The sequence below is a fragment of the Eurypyga helias genome, unplaced genomic scaffold, assembly GCF_000690775.1.
Source record: "Eurypyga helias isolate BGI_N326 unplaced genomic scaffold, ASM69077v1 scaffold14352, whole genome shotgun sequence".
Classification (NCBI taxonomy): Eukaryota; Metazoa; Chordata; class Aves; order Eurypygiformes; family Eurypygidae; genus Eurypyga; species Eurypyga helias.
Window position 1 is genome coordinate 25,806 of NW_010235613.1, and position 13,210 is coordinate 39,015.

The 13,210-nt window shown below is 41.3% G+C and overlaps 1 protein-coding gene across 1 annotated transcript in view; it reads right to left on the minus strand.

The window, feature by feature from the left end:
* Positions 1–12,823, minus strand: part of XPO4 (exportin 4) — a gene marked incomplete at its 5' end in the record, with an annotated part of 29,850 nt that extends 17,027 nt beyond the window's left edge. The window contains 7 exons of the mRNA XM_010146822.1: positions 1,608–1,753; positions 1,867–2,009; positions 3,561–3,737; positions 8,416–8,590; positions 8,864–9,021; positions 11,426–11,533; positions 12,680–12,823. Coding sequence (XP_010145124.1) covers positions 1,608–1,753; positions 1,867–2,009; positions 3,561–3,737; positions 8,416–8,590; positions 8,864–9,021; positions 11,426–11,533; positions 12,680–12,823 — 1,051 coding nt within the window. The remainder of the gene's footprint in view (positions 1–1,607; positions 1,754–1,866; positions 2,010–3,560; positions 3,738–8,415; positions 8,591–8,863; positions 9,022–11,425; positions 11,534–12,679) is intronic.
* Between the last annotated feature and the right edge of the window lie 387 nt (positions 12,824–13,210).

A 13,210-nucleotide genomic window follows, 5' to 3' on the forward strand; every position in this document is an offset into this window, starting at 1 on the left:
CTTGATTTTACAGCTTCCCCACCGTGCCCACGTCGCCTGGGACTCCCCCTCTGCTAACATTTCAAACGTGTCAGAGGCTTTCAGACGCCAAATACGTGTGCTATGACAATGCTTTCCTCGCACAGCAACGGCGCACCAGGTGAAGCATGGGGGTTTACACCACACCCTGGTGGCCAGATAATTAATATTAATGCCAGCATTAGTCAGAGTTCTCAATGCCTGATCTCACAGCCATCTGTGAACTGCAAATACAAACTCCATTCCGCAGCGATACAGAAATATTATAAAGGCATTCATGTCAACATCTGAGAGCAACTAAGCCATCACATGTTCAAGAAGTTGCCACTAAATATTTCCTAAAGCATACATTTCTCCTAACAAAGCACTGACACTGGATGTTTTGCAAACAGATGTAAGGTAGCTCCATCTAAAAAATCAAAGCGTTTCTAAATTCAACTTCCCTGAAACATAATAAAATGTCAGAACATGGATCATCAGCACCGAGAGATTTCAGAACTTACTGGATTGTCTGCCACACCACTGAGTAATACCATTATCCTGATCTCATGCTGATTCCCTTATAAAGTCATGTGCCCCCAAACAATACAACTGATCTCAGGAACAGACTCATTTCTTGAATCATGGAATGGTTTGGGTTGGAAGGGCCTTAAAACCCCACCCAGTTCCACCCCCCCTGCCATGGGCAGGGACACCTTCCACTAGACCAGGTGGCTCAAAGCCTCATCCAGCCTGGCCTTGAACCCTTCCAGGGATGGAGCATCCACAGCTTCTCTGGGCAACCTGTGCCAGTGCCTCACCACCCTCTCCGGGAAGAACTTCTTCCTGATATCCAATCTAAACCTCCCCACTTTCAATTGAACCCCGTTACCCCTTGTCCTGTCACTACAGGCCCTTGTAAAAAGCCCCCCCCCAGCTTCCTTGTAGCCCCTTCAGGTACTGGAAGGTGCTATACGGTCTCCCCGGAGCCTTCTCTTCTCCAGGCTGAACAAGCCCAACTCTCTCAGCCTGCCCCCATAGCAGAGGTGCTCCAGCCCTCTGAGCATCTTCGCGGCCTCCTCTGGACTCGCTCCAACCGGTCTATATCCTTCTGATGTTGGGGGCTCCACAGCTGGATGCAGCACTGCAGGTGGGGTCTCACAAGAGCAGAGTAGAGGGGCAGAATCCCCTCCCTCGACCTGCTGGCCACACTGCTCTGGATACAGCCCAGGATACGGTTGGCTTTCTGGGCTGCCAGCGCACACTGCCGGCTCATGTCCAGCTTTTCATCCCCCAGCACCCCCAGTAGGTTGAATAGGTTGACAGATCTCCAAAGAAGTCTTATAACAAAATCAGTTGTGGGAATTTCCCAAGGATATTGTCTCATGTAAAGATGTCATCAAACTTTTAAAGACAATGTTCGTGTTACTCAAGGCGGATGGAAGTAAAACAAAGGCTTTGCAAGTAGTGTACGTAAGAGGAGAGCATCTCAAGGGGTAAAACTGACAGTCAATGAAGAGCTGTTGATACACAGGGATTTTTTTCCCCTGAGGTTGTTCCAGCTGCAATAAGAATACCAGAATAAGTACTATTTAAAGCCCTTCACTAACCTGTGACTAAAATAAGCCAATGAATGTCCTCATACAGGTCATCAAGCACTTTATTGTCAATTGAGCCTGATGCTGGCGAGGCAAGTAACTGCTGCTGATGTCTTTGCAACTGACCATGGAGCCTTGTCACTCGGTCTTCTAATAAACTGTGGACAAACAACATTACATAAAATCACTGTTTTCAAACTGTTTGAGCAAAGTCAGGCTTGTCACATGCAATGGCTTTATTGACTTGCATTCACGACTCTCTCTTGTGTACCTTGTAAGAAGAGGTATACAGTGTTCTGCAGCAATTCTCCCCAGCATGCCTACGCTGGCCAACTGGTCACAGAACTGGTCTCTGTCATCTTCCTGCAGTTCACTTATTTCTTCTTCTTCCCGAGAGGCCACACCATTGGCAGTCTTCAGTTATTTCAGCAAAATAAGAAGGAAGCATTAGTGTTATTCTTGTTACACTGTATCACCACCACAACTTTCTGCATTATTTTGACATTCTCTTTCAAGGTGTCTTGCATGGATGAACAATAGACTTGTACTAAATTAGACAGTTAAACATGGCTTTGTATTATTTTGAAATCAGGATTTCACAAACTCATTAGCAAAATGCCACATGTGGCACTATTTGATTTCTCAAAGCTTATCTTGGCTGCATTATAAAACTACTTAAATAATAAATCAGACCTAATTCCTTGAAGAGACGAACCATGAAATGTAGAAACTAAGTTCTGCTGTTAAAACTGTTTCTAAAAATCTCTTAAAGAATGATAAAATTTACACAACTAACAGTAAAATACAAGTGACAGTGAAAGCTACCAGTCTGCTTTGCTTCTATAGAGGCTCTGGAAAACTGAACCCACACACAACTCTTTATGCAAAGTACTTTTAACCCATCTTTTCTTCATGTAACCCAGCAAATCAGTCTCTTCTGGCAACTTCAAAGCTGCAGCTGTTTACTGAAGGGTGAGCCTCTGCTCTCAGAGCAGAGACTGGAAGTTCCTGTTACCGCTTTGATACTGAACAAGAAGCATTCTAAAATGCCAGCTGTGGCTTTTAAAAGGTTACCCATAGGATAAATGACTTATCTCACAGAACGACATGAATTAACCTGTGCATACAAGTTATGTCAAGACTGCCTGATATGAATTCAAAGTTCTCTCCTGAAATACTTCTCTCTGTTTTGGCACTGTTATTACCATCTGTTACACATTGAGATAGCAGAATTAAGTTTTATATGGTGCTCTTCAGGATGATATATCTTGGAGATCTTTGCACGGCATCAAATTGGAGAGATACTGTATTCAGTTACTGTATTGAATCTATGCAGTAATTAATTCATCCAGATCTACATCCAACTTTCTGTATAAGGATCTATTAAATAAGATCCAGACTCCAGGCAGAGAGGCTAATCTGCTTTCTTTCCCAATGGTTCGTTCAAGAGATACTTGAGGTACTTTCAGGATTTTCTTTAGAACAGTCACCTCAAAAATCAAACTGGGAATTCATTTTATCCAAAAAACCCACATAATATTGCAAGTTTCTTCTAGTCTGAAGAAGTATAAATATCTGAAAGAATGTAGAATTACATGTCAAATGTACTTCGTAAGTATCCTCTGAAGAAAATGTATGGGAGGGCTTCCAATTTCACTGGGGATTTTAACTAGGACCCTAGCCCAGAGAAGGATGGTCAAAAATTTAGTCACTCCATCTGTGGGAAGGACAGCAAGATGCCTGTTGAGTGATTTCTAACTTTGTATTCCTTTTTATCCTCCTCAGAATGAGAGAAAAGGTCTGGAAAATGACCTCTGAGTAATGAATTCGGCCAAGTTTTCCTTTCCAAAGTCACAAACAGTAATTCTGCACTAGCTCCCTTGAGCTACGTAACGTACGACACGCTAAAGGGCGTGGGCGAGTTACTATACATCAGCATCAAGAACTACGAGAACGAGGGCTTACCAAATTCCTTGTACCATCAGGAGCAGCTAGATGGCACTGAATGTAGGAATTAAAGACCTGAACAGCATGTTGGGTAAAGAAACCTTTATGGAAATGTTTGTCATCTTGTACCAAAGTAAGCCAAGATTCCAGCAACTTATCATATGCTTCCATATATACCATGTCATCTTTGTCAAGCTGTAAGAGATGAAAGAAACAAAACAGAAAGCTTACTCCTAAACCAAACCAGAGGAACATACTTACATTCATTATTATTTAACAGATGTTCTTCTAGTGTTGAAACTATTTAAAAGTCAGTCACAAAACCCGCCTAAGGACAGCCAAGAACATATCAGAATGAACTGAAGCAACGCATCGAAAAGGTCAGTGCACCTTTCACCCTTGCTAGGCTTTAAAAACTGTCAGTGCTCAGCTGTTCCTCTTCATCTGATGTTCAGAACAGAAACAGTCTTAAACGAAGCCTTCAATGCATAATTGCCTAAATGCAGGAGCTACTGAGCTTTTATGCCAAAGATTCCAAGCATCCCAGCTCTGCCGAGTAACAACAAAGAATTGAGCCATTTCTTTTTAATTAAACAGACAAATACAGGACACATGCAGGTAGATTTGTATGTATCCCACTGTTTCTGAAATCAAAAGATGACTATTCTCTGTTCCAGCCGAAATCATCTAAGATTGCACGTGTTCAAGAACCCTGACTACAGGTGGCCAGTTCTGACGATGACACACAACTTCTCATTCTGTGAACAAACAAAAAAAGCAGAATTACACCCAACAAGCCTGCACCTCCCATCGCTCAGCGCATTTTTACCTACGCTCTTAGTTATTCCCATGTGTTCCTACACAGTAGGTGAGTTGTAGAAGAAAATAGCGTATCTGAAAAACAAAGTCCTGGGTTACGGACAAACTAAAGAGCCCAAATAGCAAAGAGGCCACTTCTTTTTAAAAGTATTTTTAATGTACCTATCAAACTTTTTAATTTGACGCAAAAAAATCAAGCTTCAGTAAATATATCCAACCTCAAATAACTTAAGAGTGACTGCAGATAAACATGCTGCTAAAGCAGGAGGTTTCTCTCCTCTGAGAAGTCGTCTCAAGGTTTAACCAACAGCACTGCTCACAAAAGTGACTTTGAGATAGCAGAGCTTAGTAAAACGATCCCTTGATGAAATAAAGGGATATTAAGGCCTTAATCATGCTCCAGACAGAAGAATTCCTGACTGTGGCAAAGTTACAAATACAGCTGGATGAACAGGCAAGGAAAAGAAAACACTGGCCGGAATGACTGATGGAGGAGGAAAACTGGAGTCATGTGGGAAGCATTGCAAATAGCATCATTCTGTCAGGGCAAAGTGCTCATAGTTACAGAAGGCAAAACATGGGACACTGATGCAAGTGTGAAAACAAAAGCTGAAGATGACGAGAGAGAGGTAAAATTGCATTCAGCACTAACATAACCCACAAATTTAGGATGGACACCACAACACGTCTTTTAAGAACTTGGCTGAAGGACGCACGAACTCGTACATTCAGTCCTGAAATGCTTTAACCTGTGTGTAATACAGCAGTATATTTACACATACAATTCACATCTGATTTTTAATAATCGGTAAGAATCCAGAGCATAAACCTGTAAACAGACATGTCTTTTTATGAACAACAGAAGAACTCAAACCTACCCAATACATTTATTTAAGGCGGCGATACACTCGTACAGTCATTCAGTCCTGAAATGCTTATAACCTGTGTGTAATACAGCAGTATATTTACACATACAATTCACATCTGATTTTTAATAATCGGTAGGAATCCAGAGCATAAACCTGTAAACAGACATGTCTTTTTATGAACAACAGAAGAACTCAAACCTACCCAATACATTTATTTAAGGCGGCGATACAGAAGTTAATGCCATGAAAAAAATGGGTTTAACACTTGATCGTATTGTGTAAGGAAGCCTCCATAAAGCACGTGCCCAGACAGGAGACAGTTTGTGACCAAATCTGTTCAATATGGACAAAAGAACCTCGCTAAAAATCCCCAATCCTTACTACAGAGTAGCTACAGCTGAGCTACCAAACAGGTCATACAGGTAAAGCAAGCAACGTGCTGTAACCTGGGGAGCTGAACCATTGATCCCTCAGAAGCCATGGCAGAGCCCAGTTCAGAACTCAGGTCTTCGGGAGGGGGAATATACAACCATTAAAGTCAAAGCAAAGATGCTGCTTCTTTTCTCTAGTATGGGAAACAAAAATTGGTACTTCTTCCCTCAGAGTCTGCTGACCTTCTGAAGAAAGAATGCATCTAAAATCTGTCGAGCAGCCACGAGCTGGAAAGAGTTGGAAGCACAGCAGAGGCCCAAATTCAGAATCATCTCTCCCATCATGTTTTTAGAAATATCATGAAAGAGGAACAGTGCATTAAGACTCATTTTGAGAAAAAAGCCTTTGATATAATTTCTATTTCTATTTGACTCTTCATCCAACATCCTGTTCATACTATGCATTAATTCAGACGGACTGTTACTTCTGCATAAGCATGAAGTATTGAGCAAGGCAAAGCACGGCTGTGGGCAAGCATCTTCCCTCAAACCCAGGGCTATTAAAGGAAGAGATTAGTGGTCCAACGTGCCCCATCAACTAGCCCCCAGCACTGCTGAAGTTGGCTGCCCTCCACCAGTGTAGCAATTAGGGCAAAGGTTTCAACTCCTTCAGCCAGTCTCCCCAGCCCCAACAGGTTGATGTACAACAGCGTTTGAATGTTTGGATTGTGGAGTTTTCCCCCTTGGCTGAAAATCAGTATTAGCTGCTTAGAAGTGGTTTGCATACTATGCTCAGGACATCCCAGTTTTGACAGTTTCATAGAATCACAGAACGGTTTGGGTTGGAAGGTCCCCTAAAGACCATCTAGTTCCAACCCCCCTGCCATGGGCAGGGACACCTTCCACTAGACCAGGTTGCTCAAAGCCTCATCCAGCCTGGCCTTGACCCCTTCCAGGGATGGGGCATCCACAGCTTCTCTGGGCAACCTGTTCCAGTGCCTCACCACCCTCTCCATGAAGAACTTCTTCCTGATATCCAATCTAAACCTCCCCACTTTCAATTTAAACCCATTACCCCTTGTCCTGTCACTACAGGCCCTTGGAAAAAGTCCCCCCCAGCTTCCTTGTAGCCCCTTCCCTGTTTCTGCACTAGGTCTTCAGCTAAGCAGATTCCTTGTGCCTGATGGGGTTTCTGCAACATTCTCAGGAAACCTTCAGCTGGCACATGAACTGGCAGAAACATAGGGAAAAATCCCGACCAGCAAAGCTTAAGGAGTATGCCTGCCGGCAGTCTGCTGCACTTCAGATTTCCAAAGAGTTCCAGGAATATCATCTGAGGACTCTGAGCCCAACACACAGGGTATTTTATCTATGAAAAGCTCTTAATCACAGGCAGCATGAGCTCACAGGTGTCACTACCAGCAAGAAGCTTGGGGAACACAGTAACCATGGCTTGGATATTCCTAAGCCACAAGATTGTTTTCAGGGATGCAAAGTACCATTTCTACAGGCAGAGCACACAGTATCCGTATGCCACATGGATGAAGTCAGCAATAACTTAAAAGTCTCCGTAGCATGATAAGTGCCTATGATTCTGCTGGATCCTGTCTCTAAAGGCTTCAGCAGCATTCCTGAACGTGTTGGTGAGCACCAGAACCTACGTTCAGTGCTCTACAAGAAAGATCTCAAAAGCAGGTTTTGACTAATAAGGTTTAGAAAACAGCTGTATTTTAGAATCTAAATTTAATCAACGCTTTTTTGATGGACATGAACACACCTGAAAGTTTAAGTGAGTGCTGGGCCAAAGGCAATACACTTTAACCTTGCTGCAAAAGCATGACCCAGTGCTCTGCAACGAATGCTAATTAACATGCCTGTGATCTCTGGTAAAGAAACACATCCATCAACTTTATAAATAAATCCTTATCTAATTGTTTTCAAACTCAGGTAATTGAGCCCAGTCAATATAGCAAAACAGGTAAATATTCATGCTTTTTAATGATAATGGGGAAATATTGGCTAATATCTCGGTAATCTCATTTTAAATCAATAGTCATTGCACATAAATAGCTCACGGGCAACATTATTCACCTTAATTTGTATGGGCTTTCTCCCTTAAACTAGGTCTCCTGCTTCTAAAAACTGCATTAAAAACGAAAGCTTCTAAGAAGACAGACTGACTCTCCCTCCTGCTCTTTAATGTTGTAACCAAAGTCTGAAAGAAGTACACAAACAGAAAAAAATCCTCTGAGCTTCCATTGCAGATTCGTACACAGAATCACCATTTGAAGTGTGTCATCGATGAAGGGATGACTCAAACCGTTTAGGAGTATGGGATTAACAACAGATCCTCACAGCTACACTCGCTCAGAGCAGAAGCTCCCGACTCAGAACTCCTGACAGCAGTTCCGTTTCAGTCTGCCCCTATGTTCACACAGTCATTTTAAGCTTTCAGGACTGTAGCTCGTTCAGTCTCAACAACAGTTTTCAGAGATATCCTACAAGAGCAAGCCAGCAATATTTAAAGATTTTAATGTTTTAAAAATTAATCTGTTCTTTCGAAAAGGAAAATATGAGAGAAGTGCTTTTAATCAAGACCAAGTCTGAAAGATGCACACAGTGTGTAATTATGTTCATTAAGTTGTTTGAAACAAAGAGGAAATCCCCTCAGATGCGATTTCAGAAAAAAAGACACAAAGAACAAAACCACTGAACTCACGACAGTTATTAATGAAACAGCCAAGTTCTCGTGTCACATATTACAGATAGAGAGAAACAAAAAAGACTGCCTATTATTTGAGAGCAGCTACTTACCACTTCTTCCAAGGCAGCACTTCTTCCGAAAGAACAAGTGAGGTGTGCGAGGCAGTTAACAAATGAAGAGAAAAGTTCGTTTGGAATGGCAGTTAAAATATTGCGAGGAAATACGGTTATCAGGTTGCTGATAATACTGGAAATTCCCACTGCTTCAGAGTCTTCTATTTCAATCCTATAGACAGAAATAGCAGTTATATTTTTTTTTGTCATTAGGAACTAAAAAAATTCATTGATTTTGTTGGTACATTTTCAATCAATAAATCTGTTTCGTATTATTTAAGCACCACCTACCTTAAGCTGCCTTTTCTTAATTCCAGTAACCCAAGAGTAAGCACAAATTATACCCAGAAATAAGAAAGACGTACCAGTTCTCCCCCCAGATATGCTGCCCGCCAAATGAAAGACGAAGAGATGCCACCTAAATTTAGAGAGCAGGCATACATACCCATTGATAGTGTTCAGTAATCCCTCAATGAAGTGTGCCAGGTAGTCAACTTGTGAACCTTCATCGGGAAAGACGGGCCCGTGCAAGGACGCCAGCTGTGCCAGGCACTGCAATGAATCTTGGGCCATGTCTGTATCTTCTCTGATTTTCCGATGTACCTTTCAGGAAGCGAGAGAGTTAATAATACATGGAAAATAGGGTGTTCTTACAACAGTCACATGGCTCTCAATCCAAAAGAGCACACACCAAAAAAAGCTTACTACGGCTTCCATTCAGTGTGAAACGCAAGGGTTTCTACAACTCTCTAAACCACAGTAAATGTCAAGATCGTGACTCAGCTGACAGAATCGCAAGCCTTGAGTTAACTCACTGAAACTAACGTTTCGTTAGGTCTCACCTACATGTTGAAAATCGAACTGTCTACTGACTGTTATGTCTTAAAGAGAGAAACAGATGCCAGCCAGTCAGACATACTGCTCCTTCTAAAAACAGCAATAATGACAGCCATCTCTATTATGCTAACTATGCCTAGGCTACGGAGTCTTGCTAAAGTTAGTCAACAAGCTCAATCAAGATTATAGAGATGCTTCTTTAGCAGAGGTAAACACTGAAGACAGACAAAAATGAACGCATCACTTCCTTGGCAACAGCCTTACACTGTGCAAGGCAACAGTAATCTTCCTGCATTTCTGCGAACTGTTATGTCATTAATTCTGCTGGTAAGACTTTCTACATTCAAGTCTTCCTACTTCAGTAATCGTATTCTCACATACTTATTGTAATTGCCAAGTATGGATTTAAAGAATTTTCTTCGGCTCACACCTCCTACTTTTTCCACAGATCTACTGAATAAATAAATACAGGGTAGCTTTTTCAACCAGAAGTAACTTTAGTTACGTTACTTCAGCAACATTATACATAAAAGTCCAGTTAAAACACTAACCATTTCTCCATGGCATTATAGTTGCAGCTTCACCCAACTCATTATCTGTTGGATTAGCTGCACAGTTAAATCTCGGAAAGATCAAACTGGCAGGAGAAAAACCTCCTAACAGACGTCCTGCACTAGGCTGAGATCAGAACGGAAGGCTCTCACTAACATGGCAGCCCTGCCAACTTCTGCAAGGATATTAAGATTTCTCAGATCAGATAAATGAATATAAATTTCTACCATTCACTTCTATGACTTGGAATAGCAAACTAATGCTACAAGCCCCAACCACTGCGAATCAGGAATCTAAACCCAAAGCTGAGAGCACACTGCCCTGGCAGCGTTCATTCCAAAATAACCAAATACGGGCAGGTTTTGGCTACCATTGACTAAAACACAAATGTACTAAAACAATTCTGCATGTTATTCAAAACATTATTCTTATCACGAATATGTAATTGTAAACCAGCCAAAGACACAGCTATCTGGCGCTGACAACTTCACGCTATTAAACGAGGAAGGGTTAATATGTAAGCCAAAAAGTTATTTGCATGTGGAGGTTCACAGCTGACAGCAGCAACTGTCTGGATAGTCTAGACAGCTGTTCGGAGTGTGTGTAGCTGCTAAGAGTTCTGCCAGCGATTTTTTCACCTTTTCAAAACTGCTGGAACAGATAAACTTGCATGCAGTTTAAAAAAAAAAAAAAATCAATCTAATTCACACACAAAAAAGTATCTTATAAAGGACAGACATGTACCCAAGCACGTATCACATAACTCTCAAGCCGTAATGGAGAGTTACATCTACTTTGTCTAGTAACAGCTTTGTCCAAGTTTCGAGCACATTACTTCTCTGCTGTGCAAAAACGACGACAGCCTGAGAACGCTGAAGTCTCGGGTCCCAGGAGATGTAACATAGGACAATATACCATAGTAAACGAATTTGTAAGCCAACGAGTGTTGCTGCTGCAGTAGCTCCCAGCTGAGCAAAGACTACAAACTTCTCCCCCAACAGTGGCAGAAAGAAAACAGTACTAATTTTATCCAATTTTAATATCACGGGGGTTTTAAGCTATAAAAATTGAGTATTACATTCCCCTACCCCAATTCTACCTCTTCTCCACCCGTCCTAACTTAACCTATTTTAACTTGATCGGATTTACTTTGTGCTGAGGAAGGAGATGCAGAATTCCACATGCTGAAACTGCCTAGAAAACTACAGTTACATTACTCATTTTCAGCTGTTCCGTTGAGCAAATGCTGTAAGACCCGCAAACACACTGTTCATTTGATCTCTTTTGAGAGCCGCTGCACCTTATCTGAAAGAAACTCCTGCTCACCACGCTCGATTTCATCTCATGAATACATGACAAGTATTACTTGTACAAAAGTTTAGAGAACTAGACACCCCTTTTTTTTGCTAATGGCCATCAATTTAAGGCAATTTATAGGCAAGATAGATATTTGGCAGCCTAAGAAAAATACAGTATTTCAGTTTGCTTTGATAAGCAAGTAGAAGTTAACAGAATCAGTCCTACCTGATGCAAAGGAAGAGTCCAACAACAGTTTTAGAACAGGAAGGAGCTGCTTTCCCTGTGGTCTGGGCTATGAAAGTTGAAGAAAGAAACTTACTGTAAAGAAAAGCTCCATAACTCTGCTGTCCAGGAGGGTCTCACGCCAGGATTCTGTTGGCTTTAGCATCACATTTTGTGAGGATTCAAACATAGCTATATAATGTCTGCCCAGTTATCTGGTGTCAAGGTCAACAATAACATTCCTACTTGGCTTTAAAAAAATCCTAGATACAACAGGATCCATTCAGAAAGAATGTAATGGAAACAAACTTTAAGCCTCTTCACATACACAGCATAATTCATGCATGAGGCCAAGGAATAAAAGGTATTAAGTATTGAAAAAAAGAATGCTCCAGGAATGTTAGATAACAGTTTGATCATAATTATGAGACATACCATAGTGATAGGATCACTTTGATAACCAGGGTGTCTAATGTGACACAGCGAGAAGGGAAAAAAGCAACCGCAATTAACAGGTGTTAAAATTTATGCAAAATGGGAAATCATTTCCTAAAAAATGTTCCTGGCAGCTTTTAAAAAGGCCTTACGATAGCTAAAGATAGCTCACTGAAATCTATATCCTATTTTTCTGAATAGCCAAACACGCGTCGCAGAATGCAGATATGTTAGCCCTGCATTAATCTGCATTTTTCAATCACGCCGTGAAGAACAAAAGCGTAAGGCACCGCACGGCACCGACACGTGAAACACGTGTGGGTACGACGGGCACGAAAAGCACGCACACTGTGAAGCCACGATTTTGCCACTCTCGCTTCAGTTCTTACCGCGAGTTTTCACGTAACTTAATTTACAAAACTCTATCGGTGCTCTAGTACAGAAAAAACAGAGACATGAGCAAAAACATTTAAACAAGCAGGTTACATTCTCTGTCGGTCCGATCACGCAGAAGAATGTTTATCAAAGGTTTTTGAAAGTGCTTCCTTCTCTGACACCCCCCAATCCAAACAGTAATAAAACTGCTTTAACTCAGCAACTCAGGCTTTCATTTGTCTTTTTGAAAGCCTTCGTTATCCCCTCTGATCCCTCTCTAACCCAAGCATCAGAATAAGTAACAGCATGCTCAGCTGCATATAATTTACTTACTGGTAATGAAGCCTTTGTCCTGTAAGTCATCAGGTATTATTAAAAACATATCAGAACATACTTCTATGTCTAGCAGAAAATCAGTTTCACAACGGCATCATTCAAGAAAGCAGACCTCAATTTTTGATGGGTTTTCTTTAAAAGAACAACATAGAAAGCAAACACCTAGCTTAACTAGAAGGATTGTGGCACAAGGCAGGACACGCACAATTTCCGTTTCTTCACGCTTGTCGTCTGAGTTCCGCCAAAACCAGAAATCCTGAGCAACACTCTGCAGAGCCGCATTCCAGAAAAGCGACTTTTTCCACGGCACAGTACCAAGTGGACCTTCACTGGTGGTTCGTCTCCAGAACTGTTGTCAGCACATTATAGCACGTAAAAATTACCAAGGATTTTCATATTCGTGCAAAACAACCAGGTTCATCATTTTCAAAGTCACCGGTGTCTGTGGAACCATACCAGACTTGCATTATTTCAGATGGGGAAAAACGAAAAACCACGTAATTGTCTATTTTACTGCCATCTGAACTACAGATGTCATTTAAGAGATCCGAAATGGTTCAGTTCTCCCAGATGAAAAAACCAGCACGAAACTATCGCATGCAAGCTCCCTTTATCAGGAGTAATATGACAAATTAAAACTAACTTTATCTGGCAAATTAAGCTATGCATTTTTTTCCTTTTAATTTTGAACATTTTAGAAAAAGCAGTATTTTAAAAACTGGTTATTGACAAGAAT